Consider the following 22,492-nt stretch of genomic DNA (forward strand, 5'->3'; position numbering starts at 1 on the left):
TGGCGGGAAGCGACTTAGCATGCATGCAAATATAAGAAGAAATAGATGATATACTTTTTTGTTTTTTTTTTAGTTTTAAATACTTTAACTAAAAAAAACCTCAAATACATATATCATGCAGAAGCTCTCCTATTTTCTTCACATTTTAAATTGGGAACTTTTTCACCTATTGTAGATATCCAGAAACAGTAGTTTGAAAGGTACTTTTCAAATAGATGAAAGTAATTTGACAATTAAATCTTAAGAACTGGGATTAATTAAGTGAACATGGTGAAAATTATAAATATGCTTTGCATTCTTCACTATCTGAGCCACTATGGAAGAAAAATAAAATATTTGGAAAAGTGTTTTGAATTTTAATTATTGATGCCATTTTGCTCTTCTGAACTTTCTGTATAGGATGGAGTACTCAAGAGTTAAGAGTAGAACTTCTTGAATCAGTCTGCCAAGGTTGAAACCTAAACCATGGCAGAAAGTAGAAGTAGTACTTTAGAAATATGTTTTAACCTCTCTATGTCTCAGTTTCCTCACCTGTAGGAAATGTATAATAATAGTAGCTACCCTTCAGATTCTTGCAAAAATTAAATGAGTTGATACATGTAAAAGGTGTAGATTAGTTACTGACATATAGTAAGTACTATGTAAGTGTTAGCTGCTGTTAAAATTTATATTAAACTAGGCAATAATGATGATAAAATGGAAAATAAGACATTTCTTTTTTATTTTCAAATATATTCATAGATCATTTCTATATTTACATATAATTTTTGTTATAAATTTAATATCCTAATATAAGAAGCCTATATCATGCCACTACTTTTTCTTATCTCTATTACATGCTAAAAAGTCACATTTTAATAACATATACTATGATATTTTCAAAAGTCAGAGATAGGAAAGACAGTACTTTCCATAGAAAAAATATTCTACTCATTGTAAACAGTGTATAACACATTGTTTTTAATTAAACTACTAGGAAATATTCACAGAGAAATCATGAACCCCCATCTGAGTACTGTAGGATTATTAAAGTAATTATAGTTTTTTCTTTATCTTTATCAAGTGTATATTTGTAAATAAAACAAAAGCATATGAAACTATTAAAGAGCATGATATAAGCATGATATTTAAGATAACTTAAATATTAAATATAGAATTGTTCATGTTATATAAAAAGGATGGATTAGAAAATCTGGAAAGAAATGAGAGATTGTATTTTGCAAAAGGTGGGACTTGAGCTGAGTCCTGAACATTATATATAGAATTTTGATAGCTAAAGAGGAAGATAAGGAAAGCATGAAGACTTGGAGAAGGCACAACGCAAAGAAGGAGCACGACTAACCATTAAAATTGCAGAAGAATGAAGAATTTGTTGGTCTTGGGTTACAGATGTATCTTAATTTCAGAAGAATGAAGAATCTGTTGGACTTGGGTTATGGATGTATCTTGGTGGCTAGAGGGAAATATAATACATATGCTTAGAAATCTAGAATTGTAGGATATTTGCACAGTAATGAAAGCTGTGTTTGAGAAAGTTTAATTCTCTTCTAGTACTCAAGATGAATTGGAAGAGAATGATAATAGAAAAAAAAAATCAAGGATTACATTAGATTTGAGCATGCACATTAAATGATTAGGAGATTTTTGGTAGGGACCTAGTAGGTCATTGAAGGATCAGGAAGGAGCTTGGGGAAAAAAAAAAAAATGATACAACCTTAGGTTGGAAGTCCTTAGCAAAGAGAGAATTTTTCAAGTCATGAAGAAAATTCAGCATATTGAGAATCATGGATCAGTGCCTTTAAATTTGCCCTCTGTATATGATATAAGCTAAAGTAAAAGAGTGGCCAAAGAAAACATAATAGCAAAAACCAGAGAGGTAAAAATAAATTAGCAAGTCAGCAGACCCAGAAAAGGGAGAAAAAAAAAAAAATCACATGTATTATATGAATTGGTGAATTTATAATTAAGCTGGGAGCAATAAGAATATATTTGAGGGTATTTGAGAAAGTGATTTTTGTAGAATAAAAGTGCAAACACAAGATTTCATATCTAGTTGAGAATATGACAGCTTTATCAGAGTTATGACTGTTGGCCCATCATCTGATATTTATCTTGCTATCTGATAAATCAATTTGAATAAGTTGACAATCCAAGCTAAATGATGCAGGGATCCAGTGTTTTTAAACACTGACTCTTCATTAGATCCCTTGGAAGATTATTTAAAAAACAAGGAAGAAAACAACAACAAAACAAACTGGTTCACAGTATCTACCCAGAGTAATTGCATTAGAATATCTAGACAGAAAAGTAAACATCTGTTCTTTGCAAAAAGAAAAAAAAAATCTATAGGTGATTCAATTGACAGTGTAGGACAAGAACCATGGCAAAGTTTAGATTTTTTTCATCTCGAGTCTCTACTCAGGTCCTTTCTTTTCTTTAAAAAGCAGATAAATTGATGAAGAGCAGAATAGTTATTCTCCAATTTGTTTTAAGATTGAATTCGTGAAACAGTGTCACTCAGATATTTCAGACTTCATCTGGTTTAATAATCTTTCCATAAAAAAAGATTTCCTAGGGAATTATTTATTTACTGTCATCACATTCACTGAAAACATGAATACATAATTTATCAATAGGGTGTTCTGAAGAAACTGCTGAAAGTGTGCAATGACTAACTAAAACATAGCCATGGGACTTGTTAAAGGGTAAAGCCCTTAATTTGATTTTCAGCGTTATAGCATAATTCAATGACATGCTTGATAATTTGCACCACAGTTTAATTTTCACATTGGTAGAATAAATTCCTTGTTATATACCAGTTAAAAAGTGCCATTATCCTTAACCTTTTTCCATGAAGTCTTATTTTTATGTTGAAGTATCTGATGACACTGCTGTAACTGGTAGTGACTTCTCTGCTGCCAATAATTAATGGAAACTCTGGCAATGATACCTAGGGAGTGCATTACCATAGATTTCACAATTTGATAGTCATTAAAAATAAAGTGTTAACAATTAATGTGTTAATATTCAAAGTAGTATGTGAATGAATAGAAACATGAAAGTTATGTTTTATATATTCAGAAATTAAAGTGTTTTTGCTCTCATTATTGGTTTATAAAGTCATATTTAACTTTCTATGTATAAATTATAGTGATTAGAATAATAAAATACAAGAATATATTTTATGTACAATTTGAAATGAATATCACTCTTGATTTCCTAATCATACATGTTTTGCTTCTTTTTTTTCTTGTTTTCCTATTGTTTCAGTAAATGAGGGAGGTATTAAGACAGCTTCCAATTTATGCCCAGATCCAGGAGAACCAGAAAATGGGAAGAGAGTTGGATCAGATTTTAGGTACGATTTTAAATTGTCTATTTCATTATTAACTTTGTTAAAGTTTATTTTCACTTAAATTTCAAATATAATAATATGAAGATGAAGACATGGTGACTTAAAAGTGTGGCAGCTAGATTTCACTGATGTGTTGGGATTAATAGTATTTTATTATTTTAAAATGACTAATTAAATAACATCAAATTTACTAGGGAACTTTTTGGAGTTTAAATGATTCATTTATTGTCATGTGCTATGTGGGAGAACTGGGTTGGATCCCTGGGTTGGGAAGATTCCCTGGAGGAGGGCATGGCAACCCACTCCAGTGTTCTTGCCTGGAGAGTCATCATGGACAGAGGAGCCTGGCGCGCTGCACTCCATGGGGTCATAAGCAGATGGCCATGACTGAGCAACGACGCACAGCACAGCACAGTAAGTGAAAAATCATGAGAGTCAATTTGAAATACATGAGTTGGAATTCATATTCTAATGTTTATTAATTGTCTGATCTTGGGTAAGTTTTTCAATCCCGTCTGCCAGAATTTCCTCTTCTGTAACATGTAAATCAAATGTATTACATAGAATGCTGTTTCAAATGAGATACTGCGTGTGAAACCTTCCTGCAAATGCTCTATAAACATTTTATTTAGAAGAAAATTTAACTTGAATAAGTTTTATCTCCATCTTAAATTTAGTATTTATTTTAAAAATTGAAATTAAGTTTACTTACAGCATAGAAAATATAAGACTAGGCTTCCCAGGTCGTGCTGGTGGTAAAGAATCTGCCCGCCAATGCAGAAAAAATAAAGATGTGTGTTCCATCCCTGGTTCGGAAAGATCTCCTGGAGGAGGGCACAGTAAGCCACGCCAGTATTCTTCCCTGGAGAATCCCATGGGCAGAAGAGACTGGTGGGCTACAGGTCATGGGGTTGCAGGGGGTCAGACACGACTGAAGCGATTTAGCACACACAGCACTCATGGTTGAATGTGTCAAAGGAATAGTGCACTCAATATTATGGTAACTATTAATTTACACCATGACACAATATTGTTTAAAAATATTTAATTTTCACTAGTCCTCTGAATGTAACATTTTACAAATAAAAGATACAAAATCCTATAAAATGCTAAGTGATAATTTAGTTCACAAATACTATTTTCACAAAATATTCATGATATATTAAATTTAAAAATGATAATGGTTATAGTTTCACATACCATACATTTACATTCTTTACTTCTTTATGCTGTTTGTATAAAGGACAAATGACATGCTAAAGAAATTCCCGGCGACTAAAAAGGTAGTTCTTATAATAAAAACCTATGAATATTTTGTCTCCATGGATCATTTGACTTAGAGTTATATTTCGATATTCTTGGAGGGGAAAACAATATTAGTTTAATATGAATAGAATTGTAATTTTCTAAAAAATTTACAGAACTTTCTTTAACTAGCCTGATAATTAATATGGATAATATTGTTTGAAAAATCACATTAAAAAGAAATTCAAAAGACCTGGAATCTGGTCAGAGTTAGAGCTTAATAAACTAAGTGAGTATATTAAAAATCAACTAAATCTCAACCTCAGTAGTTAAAAGTGATATTTTGTAGACTGCAAAGTGTCATCAATTTACCTTGTATTTGTACATGTATTCTTTATTTAATAAAAACCCTATAATAATAAAACCTATAATAAAAAACCTGTTTGTTATTTTATTCCCACTTTGGCTCAGATGGTAAAATATCTACCTGCAATGCAGGAGACCCAGGTTCAATCCCTGGGTCGGAAAGATCCCTTGAAAAAGGGAATGGCTACCCACTCCAGTATTCTTGCCTGGAGAATTCCATGGAAAGAAGAGCCTAGAGTGTTACAGTCCATGGGGTCAAAAAGAGTCAGACACAACTGAGCAACTAACACTTTTATTTTCACTTACAAATAATAAAACTAAAAGTCTGCTTATCCAGCTAATAATTTTATGGAACTGGAATTTGAACTCATTACTTCCTGATTGTATATCCTGACACTTTAATCACACATTATGCTTTGAAACCAAACAAACTTCATTCAGATCCCATTCTTACAATCAACCATCAATATATTGTCTCCTCTGAGGATGTTTTCCTCAGATCTAAAAACGATAATACCTGTTTCATAGGATTGAGGGGAAGATTGCATGAGATAATGTAAATATGGTAAAACTTAAGATTAATAAGCATTCAATTCTAGCTGCTATTATAGTATGAAAAGATAAATTGAAATAATTATTATTGATGTTAGTATCTATTTGGTCTCACTTTTTACAAAAATATGGGGTTTATTAGAAATAGGCTTATTACTATTAGTAATAGTAATATAGTGTGTTAAATTACCTTTTAGTAAATTTCAAATCATCAGATTATCTTACAGTCATGTTTTAGGCACCCTGATAGATGTTAAGAATCAAGGAGCTTACAATCAGGCTAAGATATACTCTTATAATTAAACAATATTTTAAAATGCTATGGAGACAGAACAGTTATGGTATTTTTGGCAACTAGATGAGGTTCACAGAGGCAAATGTTGAGCTACGTGATAAAGTGTGATTAGAATCTGTTATGTAGAGAAATGAAGTCCAGAGACCATTTATATATTTATACATTGATTATTTACTTGTTTTGCTTGCCTATTATGTGCCTGGCTTTGAACTAGGAACAAATAACACACATAACACAGACACAGTACATGCCCCACATAGTACTTCAAATTTAATGGTGAAAAAAGACTATAATTAAATGAATCTCATTTTTTTCAAAAAAAGAAAAGTACTGTGAAGTCAAAACTTGAGGATAAAATTTTCAGGATAGGAACCCACCTGATGTAAGAAGGTCCCATTTTCATTGGTATCAGAAGAATTTTATGCCTCTATTCTTCAGAAAAGGAAGAGCCTCACACTGATGAACTTGATGAGCTATTTCAGGAAGATGAAGAAGATCAGAGAGTCTAAATTATAGAATGTAAATTGGAGAAAAACACAGAATGCAATAGAAAAGTGGTAGAATGAAGTTAAGGAGATGTGAGGGGGCTTCCCTGGTAGCTCAGATGGTAAAGTGTCTGCCTGCAATATGGGAGATCTGGGTTCAATCCCTGGGTTGGGAAGATCCCCTGGAGAAGGAAATGGCAGCCCATTCCAGTACTCTTGCCTGGAAAATTCCATGGATGGAGGAGCCTGGTAGGCTACAGTCCATGGAATTGCAAAGAGTTGGGCACGACTGAGCAACTTCACTGGTTCACTGGAGAAACCAGTCTCTTCTGCAGAGAAAGCAAATTGACAGCCATTCTACCTAATCTGGTGTGAAGATATGTTTCCTATTAAACACACAGTGTTTTTTGAAATATGAGAGTCAACATTTGAAAATCAGGAGATTTTACACACACACACACACACACACATACACACACTGATACAATTACTCACACATTTTTGTATTTCGTTTATAGATTTGGCAGCTAAAATCAATGTGCCTTTGCTGCAACATCTACTGGAAACTATTAATATGTGTTCCCTTTAGGCAGAACAAGCTCTCTGGTTCACAATGGTCACACCTAGGCTTCTTCACTCATTCAGCTTTCTTCTTCTTGTCGTTCTGTCGCTAAGTTGTATCTGATTTGTTGCAACCTTATGGATTGTAGCATATCAGACTCCTCATTAGGTTACCTATCTATTAGGGAAGGCTATAAAGAGTTGTGAGAGAAGGAACAGATTCAATTTGTGTTTTCAGTACCTTATGCTTTATACTTTAGATAAATAGATTGAAGGAAACAGAGGTTTTTGTTAGAAGGGCACTGAAGTAGTCTAGATTTAAGATGGTAGAGACTTGGACCGTGGTGATGGCAGTGAACTAGAATCTGTGACCTAGTCCAAAAATCTATGCTATTTCATGGTGTGATGAAATTTAAGAAGCTATTTTATCATTCTCATGAGTGGTAAGAGAAATAAGTGTAAATTAAGCAAGAGAAAGAAATCCTTAAAAGGGGGTCCAGAATGTTGAACAAAATTGAAAAATTGAAAATGATGAGGACAGAAGACTCTTAAGTTCGACAACATGAAGGTTGTTGAGAAGAGTGATTTCATTGGAGTGACAGAGGTTGAGACAAATTGAAATAATCTAAAGAGTAAATAGACAGTTCAGATAGGTAATAGCTTTGGAACATCAAATTCTGTAAAGCAGAAGAATAATGGGTCAGTTCTGTAGTCATTAGGAAGTCAAAAGAAATTTCCTTTTTAGAGACACAAGAAACCAGAGCATATTTATTGGTTGATATAAACAATCCTGTAGAGAGGAAAATACTGATGATAGGAAAAAGATAAGTAAAAGAACATAACTCTTTTGGAGAAAATAAACGCAGTTCCAAGGATGGGTCAAGGTTTTGTGATGGGAAAATGAGAGAGCTCATGTTTAGTAATTTTACTTTGGTAATGATGCATCAAGCAAGACCCTATATATATATCACACACACACACACACACACATATTCCCATCTCACAGGAGATGGGAATGTATAGCAGAGGAACTTTGAGAGAAAAACTGGAAATAGTAATCACCAATAGTGGGAGATCAAGTTTGATATAGAAACATTTCCTTGCTAAGTAATTTTGAGTGTCCTATTGAGATTGATAATAATGAATATGCCTTGTTATATGATTTCTATTTAGAATTCCTAAATTTCCCAGGTATAAGCATGAAAAGGACTGTGCAAAGGCATGATAAAGATCAGTACATTCAGGAAATTGCTAGTGATTCTTCTAGGCATAACTAATAAAAACATGGATCTGGAAAAAAGAAAATATCAAGCAGAGATATGAGTTGGGGGCTCTTTACAAGAGGAGTGGATTAGATTGTCTTTCAATTTCAGTTTCACCTAAAAACAGGACCAATTCAGAAATAGTGGATACAATATTTTTAGATTAACCTTTTTCAGAGGGAAAAGAATAACTTTTCTGTGTTTAAAAAGTATGAAACAATGGTCATTCGTATATAAAAGGTATGAGAAGCACCCCAAAGAATAAGAAAAGGGAAAGTCCATAGGGGAATAAAAATCACTGTCAAAAGATACACTGTATCAGCCCATTATGAAATGATACACTTTGGCCAGCTCTTAAATTAACTCTCTTTTACCAGGCCCCTGTCATCTCAAAGGAAAATTAGCCTCTGTGAGGTAGATACACAATGAATCATAAACTCCACATATAGAAGCAAGACTGGTTTATTTAATTGAAGGACCAGCCTCTGCCCCATGTAAATATAAAACAGCTTTTGTTATTGGCTTCATATCTGTTAAGAATGTGTTTTTGCTCTATTATTTATACATTAAAAACTCTACCAAGACAGTTTCTGAAGATTTGCCAATCACCATTGCTAAACTAATGGCAGCCCCTGAATGTATTGGCATGGGATCTAGGGAGAACAATTCCTATATTATTTTCAAGTGGAATATTATTTTCTTTGTAATGCACAAAACATATTTAGGAGGTAGAGTGGCTTCTAATTTGTTTTAATTGGAAACACTATTTCCTAGCAAATCAGATGTAAAGCTTGGTAGTAATTACAAGCTGCCAGGTACATGGTAGGAGTGAGGGGAAGACAGGAAAGTAGGAACAGTTAATTACAGCACCAAGCACCATGGGTTTTTTTCAAGGGGATGTTTAAATTTTTAGTTCAGTTCAGTCACTTAGTTGTGTTCGACTCTTTGTGACCCCATGAACTGCAGCACACCAGGCCTCCCTGTTCATCACCAACTCCCGGAACCTACCCAAACTCATATACATTGAGTCAGTGATGCCATCCAACCACCTCATCCCTGTTCCCTTCTCCTACTGCCCTCAATCTTTCCCAGCATCACGGTCGTTTCAATTAGTCAACTCTTCACATCAGGTGGCCAATGTATTGGGGTTTCATCTTCAACATCAGTCCTTTCAATGAACACCCAGGACTGATCTCCTTTAGGATGGACTGGTTGGATCTCCTTGCAGTCCAAGGGACTCTCAAGAGTCTTCTCCAATAGCACAGTTCAGAAGAATCAATTTGTCCGCACTCACCTTTATAGTACAACTCTCGCATCCATACATGACTACTGGAAAAAACATAGCCTTGACTAGTCAGATCATTGTTGCCAAAGTAATGTCTCTGCTTTTTAATATGCTGTCTGGGTTGGTCATAACTTTCCTTCCAAAGAGTAAGCATCTTTTAATTTCATGGCTACAATCACCATCTGTGGTGATTATGGAGCCGCCCCCCAAAAAAGTCAGTCACTGTTTCCACTGTTTCTCCATATATTTGCCATGAAGTGATGGGACCGGAGACCATGATCTTTGTTTTCTGAATGTTGAGTTTTAAACTAACCTTTTCACTCCCCTCTTTCACTTTCATCAAGAGGCTCTTAAGTTGTTCTTCACTTTCTGCCATAAGGGTGGTGTCATCTGCATATCTGAGGTTATTGATATTTTTCCCGGCAATCTTGACTTCAGCTTGTGCTTCATCCAGACCAGCATTTCTCATAATGTACTCTGCATAATGTACTCATAATTAAATAAGCAGCTGACAATACACAGCCTAGACATACTCCTTTCCCTATTTGTAACCAGTCAGTTGTTCCATGTCCAGTTCTAACTGTTGCTTCCTGACCTGCAGAAAGGTTTCTCAAGAGGCAGGTCAGGTGGTCTGGTATTCCCTTCTCTTTCAGAATTTTCCACAGTTTGTGATGATCCACACAGTGAAAGACTGGCATAGTCAATAAAGCAGAAATAGATGTTTTTTGAAGCTCTCTTGCTTTTTTGATATCCAACAGATGATGGCAATATGATTTCTGGTTCCCTGTGCCTTTTCTCAAATCAGCTTGAACATCTGGAAGTTCATGCTTCATGTTCTGTTGAAGCCTGGCTTGGAGAATTTTGAGCATTACTTTGCTAGTGTGAGAGATGAGTGCAATTGTGCTCATTGTTCAAAGAATATTTGAACATCCATTGGCACTGCCTTTCTTTGAGATTGAAGCCTCTTATCCTTAAATATATAGATTTAAAGGACTAGATCTGATAGACAGAGTGCCCAATGAACTATGGACGGAGATTCATGACACTGTACAGGAGATAGGGATCAAGACCATCCCAAGAAAAAGAAATGCAAAAAAGCAAAATGGCTATCTGAAGAGGCCTTACAAATAGCTTTGAAAAGAAGAGAAGGGAAAAGCAAAGGAGAAAAGGAAGGATATACCCATTTGAATACAGAGTTCCAAAGAATAGCAAGGAGAATAAGAAAGCCTTCCTCAGTGATCAGTGCAAAGAAATAGAGGAAAAAAAAAAAAAAAACCAGAATGGGAAAGACTAAAATCTCTTCAAGAAAATTAGAGATAGCATGGGGATATTTCAGGCAAAGATGAGCACATAAAGGACAGAAATGGTAGGGACCTAACAGAGGCAGAAGATATTGAGAAGAGGTGGTAAGAATACACAGAAGAACTATACAAAAAAGATCATCACGACCCAGATAATCACAATGGTGTGATTACTCACCTAGAACCAGACGTCCTGGAATGTGAAGTCAAGTGGGCCTTAGTAATCATCACTACAAACAAGGCTAATGGAGGTGACGGAATGCCAATTGAGCTATTTCAAATCCTAAATGATAATGCTGTGAAAGTTCTGTACTCAATATGCCAGAAAATTTGGAAAACTCAGCAGTGGCCATAGGACTGGAAAAAGGACAGTTTTCATTCCAATCCCAAAGAAAGGCAATCCCAAAGAATGTTCAAAGTTCCACACAAGTGCACTCATCTCACATGTTAGTAAAGTAGTGCTCAAAATTCTCAAAGCCAGGCTTCAACCATATGTGAACTGTGAACTTCCAGATGTGCAATCTGGGTTTAGAAAAGGCAGAGGAACCAGAAATCAAATTGCCAACATCCATTGAATCATCAAAAAAGCAAGAGAGCTCCAGAAAAAACATCTATTTCTGCTTTATTGACTATGCCAAAACCTTTGACTGTGTGGATCATCATAAACTGTGGAAAATTCTGAAAGAGATGGGAATACCAGACCACTTGACTTGTCTCCTGAGAAACCTTTCTGCAGGTCAGGAAGCAACAGTTAGAACTGGACATGGAACAACAGACTGGTTCCAAATCCGAAAGCAGTACATCAAGGCTGTATATTGTCAGCTGCTTATTTAACTTATATGCAGAGTACATCATGAGAAACGCTGGTCTAGATGAAGCACAAGCTGGACTCAAGATTGCCAGGATAAATATCAATAACCTCAGATATGCAGATGGCACCACCCTTATGGCAGAAAGTGAAGAACAACTTAAGAGCCCCTTGATGAAAGTGAAAGAGGAGAGTGAAAAAGTTAGCTTAAAGGTCAACATTCAGAAAACAAACATCATGGCCTCCAGTCCCATCACTTCATGGCAAATAAATGGGGAAACAGTGGAAACAGTGGCTGGCTTTATTCTTTGGGGGTCCAAAATCACTGCAGATGTTTATAGCAGCCATGAAATTAAAAGACACTTACTCCTTGGAAGGAAAGTTATGAGCAGCCTAGAGAGCATATTACAAAGCAGAGACATTACTTTGCCAACAAAGGTCCATCTAGTCAAGGCTATGGTTTTTCCAGTAGTCATGTATGCATGTGAGAGTTGGACTATAAAGAAAGCTGAGCACTGAAGAATTGATGCTTTTGAACTGTGTCATTGGAGAAGACTCTTGAGAGTCCCTTGGACTGCAAGGAGGTCCAACCAGTCCCTTCTAAAGGAAATCAGTCCTGAATATTCAATGGAAGGACTGATGTTGAAGCTGAAACTCCAATACTTTGGCCACTTAATGTGAAGAACTGACTCATTTGAAACGACTGATGCTGAGAAAAATTGACGGTGGGAGGATACGGGGACCACAGAGGATGAGATGTTTGGATGGCATCATAGACTCAGTAGACCTGAGTAAACCCCAGGAGTTGGTGATAGACAAGGAAGCCTAGCGTGCTACAGTTCATGGGGTCGTAAAGAGTCAGATAAAACTGAGCAACTGAAATGAACTGAACTGAACTGAATATTAAAACAGTAACATGATGAGGAAAAGCTGACTCTCATGATGCAGTCTGTCCAACTTTTGAATTTGGACCCATCTTTACCCCCTGTTCTAGCATGAGATTTCTAAATATGTTCATTTATATATCTAACTTTAGTAATTGCAAAGAGATCACTAATAGAAATTTACAAAGGTGTTATGTTGCTGCTGCTGCTGCTAAGTCACTTCAGTCGTGTCTGACTCTGTGCGACCCCTTAGGCAGCAGCCCACTAGGTTCCACCATCTCTGGGACTCTCCAGGCAAGAACACTGGAGTGGGTTGCCATTTCCCTTTCCAATGCCTGAAAGTGAAAAGTGAAATTGAAGTTGCTCAGTCGTGTCCGACTGTTCACAACCCCGTGGACTGCAGCCTACCAGGCTCATCTGTCCATGGGATTTTCCAGGCAAGAGTACTGGAGTGGGTTGCCATTGCCTTCTCCGACAAAGGTGTTAAATGTCCTCCCATAAAAATCTTAAAGAATAGCTACCTATGTGACACTACCTTATCATACAACTATTTCCTAATGTTTTTTAGTCTGGCTTTTTGCATCATCTCTTTAATTACTAATGACTTATCAATCCCAAATTAAATTAATTTCTGCAGTCCTCATTTTCTTTGACCCTACTGTCATCATTGTTATATCTTTATTACATGTTTCTTGGTTATTTACATGACCAAGGAATACTTTAGTTTTCCCAAATCTACTCTCTGGCTATCCATTTTTCATTCTTTTCTTGTGGAATTCGTTTTCTCCTCGCATTCCCTAAAAATAAACCTTCCTCCATGTTCCAGTTTCAAAACTCTCATCTTCTACTGTATATTAAGCTTTAAGAATAGCATTACTTCTGATCTGGTTTCCTCGGTGTGTATGCCCAGAAGTGGTATTGCTGGGTCATATGGCAGTTCTATTTCCAGTTTTTTAAGAAATCTGAAAGATTCAATATTCATGACTTTCTGTGTTTCTCCTAGGTCTTTGTTATTTTCACTCACCTGACATATGGATATTTACTTTTTTAACTTGAAAAAAAATTAAGCTAATCTTTCTCCACAACACATATACATCATTCCAAATGAGAGAACATGGAATTTGGAATTAGATGAATCTTAATTTTAGATACTGTCACTCTTATTTGATTTAGAGAAGCTCATTATTGTCCCCAAAGTTCTGTTTCTTCAATAAAAATAGAAAGAGTAACACCAAATTGTTCTGTTTTAGTGTAGGACTAGATTATGTCATGAAATTGCATATTTAAGTACCCAAAATTAAGTAAGGCTCAATAAATGTTTGGTTATTCATCATTTCTTTCTCTTTTTGATTTTCCTATGATTTTCCCAGTAAATACAGATTTAAAAATCTTTACTCTCTAAATACAACAATTTATTAATTCTGCTTCTTCAATCTTATTAATTGATTATTTTCAACTCATATTGCCTCCTTCTTACTTTATACACTTAAAAATTCTAACCATTGCAATACCAATGGTTACCTCCTCTGTTGGAGGTATATTACACTTGTCTTTCAGGTAAAGATTCTTATTTTACAACTCCTCATACATTACTCCTGTCTCAAAAATGTGTTATCTCCCAAAGTTCACTGAACTAAGAAATTATATCAGTTATTACACACAGACATATAACATATGCACATGCATGCTCAATCACTTCAGTTCAGTTCAGTTCAGTCACTCAGTCATGTCTGACTCTTTGTGACCCCATGAACCGCAGCATGCCAGGCCTCCCTGTCCATCACCAACTCCCGGAGTCTACCCAAATTCATGTCCATTGAATCGTTGATGCCTTGCAACCATTTCATTCTCTGTCGTCTCATTCTCCTGCCCTCAATCTTTCCCTGCATCAGGGTCTTTTCAAATGAGTCAGCTCTTCGCATCAGGTGACCAAAGTATTGGAGTTTCAGCCTCACCATCAGTCCTTCCAATGAACACCCAGGACTGTTCTCCTTTAGGATGGACTGGTTGGACCTCCTTGTAGTCCAAGGGACTCTCAAGATTCTTTTCCAACACCACAGTTCAAAAGCATCAGTTCTTCAGCACTCCGCTTTCTTTATAGACCAACTCTTACATCCGTACATAACTATTGGAAAAACCATAGCCTGACTAGATGGACCTTTGTTGACAAAGTAATGTCTCTGCTTTTTGATATGCTATCTAGGTTGGTCATTATTTTCCTTCTAAGGAGTAAGCATCTTTTAATTTCATGGCTGCTATCAATATCTGCAGTGATTTTGGAGCCCAGAAGAATAAAGTCAGCCACTGTTTCCACATCTATTTGCCATGAAGTGATGGGACTGGATGCCATGATCTTAATTTTCTGAATGTTGAGCTTTAAGCTGACTTTTTCACTCTCCTCTTTCACTTTCATCAAGAGGTTCTTTAGTTGTATCCAACTTTTTGTGACCCAATGGACTGTAGCCTGTCAGGCTCTTCTGTCCATGGGATTCTCCAAGCAAGAATATTGGAGTGGGTTGTTATGCCCTCTTCCAGAGGATCTTCCTGACTCGAGTATCAAACCCCTGTCTCCATGACTCCTGCATTGCAGGCGGATTCCTTATCCACTGAGCCACTGGGGAGCCCTGACATATAGCATACATTAACCTAAAAGTACTTTCACAACCATTATGTTGTTACTAATTATAACATTGTACATGCCAATATTTGTTTTGCTCATGAGTATACCTGTGTGCCAGAAGTTTGCACGCTTAGCAGTAATAAAGGCATGCCTTGAACCCAGAGCTTATGGCTTGCAATTTGGTGTTCTTCCTGCCTCACTTATATATCTGCATTCTTGCATTTAAATTTCTCCTTAACACAGTCCAAATCTAACTTTCTGACATTATATTTCCATTTCTATTGTATTGTGTTACAGCATGCTAAACGTGCCTCTTCAGAAAATATATCAGTTTAGTTGTGTGATGTGTACTTTAAAAAGAAACGTTAAAAAATACAGACTACTGTTCCCTGAAATTAACTGTTTGCTTAAGGCAACCGATTCTTCCAAATGTCTCTATACTTTATCAGGTCAGTAATATAGCACATGCTCTCCTCTCTTCCTAGAATATGTTTGCCTATGAGAATTCTATCCACTCTTCAAATGGACTTTCATCTTCCTGGGTTTCCCATAACTTGTGTCCATATTCTCTTGTTCATATGGTTTGAATGATATTCACTTGTGTGCTTCTCTTACCACAATACTGGACTTTATTTTGCTTATTGAAAACATATATCATCTTCTTGTATTTTTCATCACCAATCCAACAGCAGTTTAGATACTTAAGAAAAGCTTGATGAGTTGAATTTGGGTAAATCTGTATTGCAGCCTTCTCTGATGTTATGTTTTAAGACCAGTGCAGTTAAGAATTATAATACTATTGTTCCTATTGAAAGTTGTTTCTCATCTCTTTGAGAAAGTTCCTTAAAAAGACATCTTACCTAGGCATGAAAATAAAGAGCAATACAAGCATATATACTCTATTGTGTGGGGCTCAGACTGCACAGGGCAATATCATGATGTCAAAACACTCTAATTTTAAAAAGTCTTTTAAGTTGTATAAATATATAGAAGAAATAGTAAGAATAGATTTTTGAAAGTAAGCTGATAGGACATTTAGGAAATAACAAAATTTTTGACATGGGAAGGCAATCTTAAAACAGATAACAAACCTTAGTCTATATACTGTGCAAACTTTCTGAGTGTATAATTTTATATATTTTGTTAGCTTTATCCTCATAGTTTCCTCATTACTTGAGGGGAAAAATGGAAAAATAAGCTGTTATTGCAATGTTATACTAAAAATGTTGAAAAGAGAAGGTGATATAAGACATGGTTTAAGACTACACCTCATTTAAATCATGGTAATCTTTTGTTGAAATAAAGTTTAAAATATACATAGTTATATTAAAACATTACATTTATAGTATAATTTTCTATATCATTCTTAGTATGTTAGTTTTGAGTATTATGGTGATTGTCTTGTGATGGGAAGACTACTGCTATTACTCTTGTTCTAGGTATCAATCCTTCTTTTAAAGAAGGAAGAAGGAAAACTGGCAAAGATTTTTCTCTTTTTGAGTTCTTGTATTTTTGTTGAGCATGAGAAGTCTTGACCAGCCATTTCATTGGCCAAAAATGGTTGTCCTACACACCTTTGATGGAGAAGGAAATGGTAACCCACTCCAGTGTTCTTGCCTGGAGAATCCCATGGACAGAGGAGCCTGGCTGACTATAGACCACAGGCTCACAAGAGTTGGACAAAACTTAGTGACTAAACCACCAACCACCACACACCTTTGAAACAGCCAGTAGCTTAGCAAAATGAAATCAGCATAATAGGTTTAAATTAAGTATGAGACTTCCTGGGGGTGTCATGGAAATCTAGAAAATATACCTATATCCAAAATAAGGTATGATTCTGTTTGAGGGGTAAGGAATAATTGTTGAAAGGGAACAGATAAAATCTGCCAGATATACAGGGTATAGAAATGCTTTCTATAACTAAATCTCAATTTTTTTCTTTAATTTCATATATCATCAATCCTTTATCCCTCATCTCACTCCCACTTCAACTTTCCACTTATATATATATACACACACACACACACATATACACAGACTGTAGCCATAGTTGTTACTTGTTCTCAAACTTTTGTGGTTCCCAAAATCTATCATGACTGTAACCCCTCGGAGTTTTCTATCGTGCATTCCTTACCTAGAAATGGCTTTCCTATTTATTGTTTGGCTATATCTGCTCAGTTTTCAGTATAAAGCTAAGGTTTCAACCCCCAAACAAGCCTTGATTATGTGCCTCTCTTTCTTCTTTCATAGCAGTCTCCACCCTTATGATATGGTAGCACATTTTATTTTATTTTTCCTATTTGTCTCCCCTATATGTCAATGAACTCTGAGAGGAGAGTCTTATATCTTCTTTTGGTATTGTGTTCTCTTTGTCAGTACCTAACATATCCCAAAGGGTACAATAATCATAGTCAGCAAGTTTTCTATTTTGTTGGTTCTGTATAGTATTTGAAGAAAAAAGAAATCCTTTTAAATATAAATGGTTTAAGCAAGCAGATACTCACCTATTCATGATCAAGCTTTTGGCCTTGATCATCTATAAGACATTTGAGGTTGTCTCTCCTACATAAGCAGTGAATGTATATTGAATAATTTAATTAATGAAAATTCTTTGCAAGTGTAGATGCTTCTGTCTTGGATTACTAAATAGATAGTAGTAGAATGTACTAAGATTGGAATTTTAGGAAGACAAATGGATCTCAGGAAAGGCAAGTTCAATTTGGAACACTTTGAATTTGTGATCTTGCTGCGAGACACTCACTTAGGTCATTACAGAAAGTGATCAAGATTTGTTAACACTCTCTAGTTACCAGGAGAGATCTTTGACTTAGTCATTGAAAGCCTCAATAAAGTTTAAAGACTGAAAAAAAGACAGAGGGTGATTGCAAAGAAGAGGGCAATTTAAATGAGAAATTAGTATCAATTTGAGAAATTAATATCAAAGCTACTTTAAAAACCCAATGCATTTGGAAATTAAATGTCCACTTTTAAATGATGGGTGTATCTAAGAAGCCATAAAAGGAATTTTAGAAAATATATATGACAGAATAAAAATGGAAACATAGTTTTTCAGAAATTGTTACATGAAACTAAAGCTGTTCAATGCAGTTAAATAAATATGGAAACTTGAATAATCTATGAAAACAAATAATGGGTACAAGCGTAAAATTTTGTGAAATTTGAACAAAATCTGTACTTTAGTTAATACTGCATCACATGTTAATTTCTTGTTTTGTAAGCCTTTGTCTAGTGTAGTAAAAACTGTATTTGCATATATATAAATAATATGTATTGTATATATATATAGAAACTGTGAATTTTTGCCCAGCTAAAAAAGTATGACATTTTGATTCCACTTGTTTGAATAAGTATGAATAGAATGCTAGATTTCTAACTTATATTCACTCAAAGTTTTGACATAGTTCCATTTATTCTGGCATGTAGTATCCCTGCTAAAAGTCTAAAAAGCATATTATCTTAGTGATTTTTGAGGTAATTTTAGTGATAGTTATTTTCTACATGTTTAGTATTTTTTTTTTTTCTTTATAGAAATGGTTTGAAGATGTTTTAATTTTTAGGTCATCTTTCATGTTTGGATAGTTTCTAGTAATACAGTGATAATTTAAAAAAAAAAAATATGCACCTTCGTTAGTGATAAAGTTTTGCATCTGTCAGGAAGTTGTCTAGATCTTTAAATAAACCAAAATTCAATAACTGAAAAAAAATTAGTTACAAATTTACTATTTATGTCATTCTCTCAAGATCCCCTGCTGCTTATTTCTTAAATCTTCTTTGACTCAGATACCATCACTTGTTCTTCCTTATCTCATATTTTTTTATTTGTATGAAATTATATTAGCTATTTGATTAAAACAGGAAACATTTATATATTTTGAAAACTCATATCTTCTTTTTGTGACAGCTTTGAGGTTATAATGTGTTTTTGCAATAATAAGTATAATTTTTTTAAAATATGGTAGTATTTACACATAGGCTAGGTCAACGATTGTTTTTCAAACTACGCTCTTGTATATCACATGCTTTATAATTTAATATTTTCATATTGAAAATGTATTCAATCATTTATTTCAAAATGTTCTATCAGATTATGTAACTTACTAAACTGGAATGTTTTATTCAACCTGGTAAAACAGATGTCTCTTCATTAGTGACAAAGAAAGTGCAGTGAAAATTACAGAACTTGTATTCTTTTACTGCTTCCCTTAACATAAATATTTTTAATGAAACACTTTCTTTAATTTCAACTCATGTTAAAGCAGTTCATAAAATAAAAATGTGTTTGTTAAAGGTACCCATTTTCTGGATATTATTGCCCTTGGATTCTGCTAAAGAGGCTGCTTATTTTATTAACTTCTGCTTTCTCTATGTTGTTTTTTACGTTTATATTTTTGTTTTAGAATATGTTAAAGTATAGCTATGATCCTGGATGAAGGTGCTTGCAGATCCCCAAAGAAGAGTCTTTTTTCAAAAGTGGGGAAGAAATTAATGGCTTTCACAACTATTTCTGTGATTTAGAAATATAATTGAGTGTCCCAAATGTGTTTGCCATTGTATAGTTTATAAATGATATTTCATATTGTTATCATGACAGATAAGGATGCTGAGGCTTAGAGAGATTGTTATTTTCTCAAAGCCATAAAGCTGGCAAAGGGAAGAGTTAGGATTTGAAAGATCTGCAGTTTAAACTATTAATGTCAACTCTAAACTACCTCCCCCAGTGTATTAATTGATGCAAAAAAAAAAAAAATGGAATTGTTAATCTTTGGTGAGGGGTAAGGAAGAAACTTGAGACCATCACTGCCAGTCTTTGGTATAGGTGTAGCAGCAAAGCACTAAGTGTTTATTATAACAAATTGTCTGTCTTTATAGTTTTCAATAATCAAAAGAAACAAGCTAAAACACTTGTTACTTAAACAAGATGCAATATATTGTTTTTAGTAAGAACAGCCTGGTTAAATTAGAATATTATAGTCATCTGTGACAAATACAGTGCCCTTGATGGAATCTTTCATTTAGTTTATTAATTTAGTTAATTAAGTTCTGGGGGCCAGACTTCTGTGAGCCAGATCTTGTACTAAGGTCTCTTTTTTAATGTTTTACCATCATTAATTTCTAACAGCTACACTGCAGATGGTGACTGCAGCCATGAAATTAAAAGAAATTAAAAGAAGCTTGCTCCTTGGAATAAAAGTTATGACCAACCTAGACAACATATTAAAAAGCAGGGACATTATTTTGCCAACAGAGCTCCATCTAGTCAAAGCTATGGTTTTTCCAGTAGTCATGTATGGATGTGAAAGTTGAACTATAAAGAAAGCTGAGCGCCAAAAAATTGATGCTTTTGAACTGTGGGGTTGGAGAAGACTCTTGAGAGTCCCTTGGACTGCAAGGAGATCCAACCGGTCTATCCTAAAGGAAATCAGTCCTAAATAGTCACTGGAAAGAGTGATGCTGAAACTGACACTCCCGTACTTTGGCCACCTGATGCAAAGAACTGACTCATTTGAGAATACCCTGATGCTGGGAAAGATTGAAGGTGGGAGGAGAAGGGGTGGACAATTGGATGGCATCACCAACTCAATGGACATGAGTTTGAGTAAACTCTAGGAGTTGTTGATGGACAGGGAGGCCTGGCGTGTTTCAGTTCATGGGGTCACAAAGAGTCAAACATGACTGAGTGACTGAACTGAACTGAACTGAACCTTCCTAGTATAGATCCCATCTCCCTGAGAACCATGATTACTCCAAGAGGCAGTATCAAATTCCTACTTCTGCCTTTTTCTTCTTAACATTTATTCTTCAACCAGCAGATGATATGGTCACTTTAAAACATTAAATGTCATAATGCCATTCCTTTGGTTCATAATCCTATAACTATTCCTCCATTCTCCCAGAGTAAAAGTTACAACTCTTACTATGGTGTACTGATTTATAAATGATCTGCCCTCAGTCTCTTTTCTTCCTTAACTTCGTTTCATACCCCTGTCCTCTTAATTTGTGTACTCTAATCACATTACATTCTTTTTTGATCACATTACATTCTTTTTTGTCCCTGGAATACAATAAATGTGTCTTGTATAAGAGTTGAGTACATGACTGCCATTTCCTTCTCCAGAATTACAAGCAATTTAAGTAGCCATGACAGAGAATATTAACCAAGAATGCATGCGAGTTAGGTTGCTTCAGTTGTGTCTGACTCTTTGCGACCCTATGGTTTGTAGCCTGCCAGGCTCCTCTGCCCATGGGGTTCTCCAGGCAAGAATACTGGAGTGGGTTGCATGCCCTCCTCCAGGGGATCCTCCCAACCCAGGGATCTAACCCATGTCTCTTATGTCTCCTTCATTGGCAGGTAAGTTCTTTACCACTAGCACCATCTGGGAAGCCCTACTCAAGGATAGCTTTGTCCACTTATAGGGATAGAGTATCTCTGGACTTGGGCATTTTGGACAAATCTGCATTAAAATGTGTATTAAAGATAAATGTTTCACTTTATATGAAATATATATATATATATATATGTCCACACATATGTATATATATGCATAAACCATATACATATATATACATACATACATATATATACCATAACTCAAGTAGTTTAGGTCAAGGGTTGGCAACTGTGTCCATCCTGCAGACTAAACCTGGTCTACTGGCTTTATACATTTATGTGTGTGAACATATACATACATACATGTATATGTATACATATATGTATGTATATGTGTATATGCATTATATATGTATACATACATGTGTGTATACACATACATACGTACATATACATACATATATACATATATATATACATATATACATACACACAGCCAGTAGACCAGATTTAGCCTGCAGGATGGACATAGTTGCCAACCCTTGACCTAAACTACTTGAGTTATGGTTCGACTGGCCTACCTTTCTCTGATTAATCTTCCTTTTAAACTGCCCTCCACACTGTTCCAGAGATCTCTTGTAGCAACTCAAATGTGATCATGAAATCTGCCTGCATGACAAGCTCAGGAAGTTGGCCAGGATCTGTTCAGGCACTGCCTGGGTGAGAGGGTACAGATAATGTTCTCCAGGCACAGAGGGCAGGGAGAATAGTGCAGACAGAAAACAGCATGGCCTGTGCAAAACTGTCAGCTTCTACAGGTGCTGATGACGTGTTGCATTGTGTTAGAGATGAGGTGGAGAAGCTGCCAGGGGCTTATTGCTGGAAGGAATTTAAACCATGTTAAGAAAATAGACTTTGTTATTTTTTTCCCACTGATAAGTTGCTATTTAAGGATTTTAGGGGGAAAATGCATGGTCAGTTTATTTCAGAAAAAAACATATACACACATCCATGGATGGACATTGGAGAAGGAAATGGCAACCCACGCCAGTATTCTTGCCTGGAGAATCCCACGGACAAAGGAGCCTGGTGAACTACAGTCCATGGGGTCGCAGAGTCAG

The 22,492-nt window shown here is 35.3% G+C and overlaps 1 protein-coding gene across 3 annotated transcripts in view; it reads left to right on the forward strand.

Moving 5' to 3' along the window:
• The window catches only part of CSMD3 (CUB and Sushi multiple domains 3), a 1,326,016-nt gene that overhangs the window by 552,862 nt on the left and 750,662 nt on the right, over positions 1-22,492 (forward strand). For all 3 annotated transcript variants that reach the window (XM_061122845.1, XM_061122846.1, XM_061122847.1), the window contains one exon: positions 3,271-3,358. In XM_061122845.1, coding sequence (XP_060978828.1) covers positions 3,271-3,358 — 88 coding nt within the window. The remainder of the gene's footprint in view (positions 1-3,270; positions 3,359-22,492) is intronic.

Source organism: Dama dama, chromosome 21 (assembly GCF_033118175.1).
Source record: "Dama dama isolate Ldn47 chromosome 21, ASM3311817v1, whole genome shotgun sequence".
Lineage (NCBI taxonomy): Eukaryota > Metazoa > Chordata > Mammalia > Artiodactyla > Cervidae > Dama > Dama dama.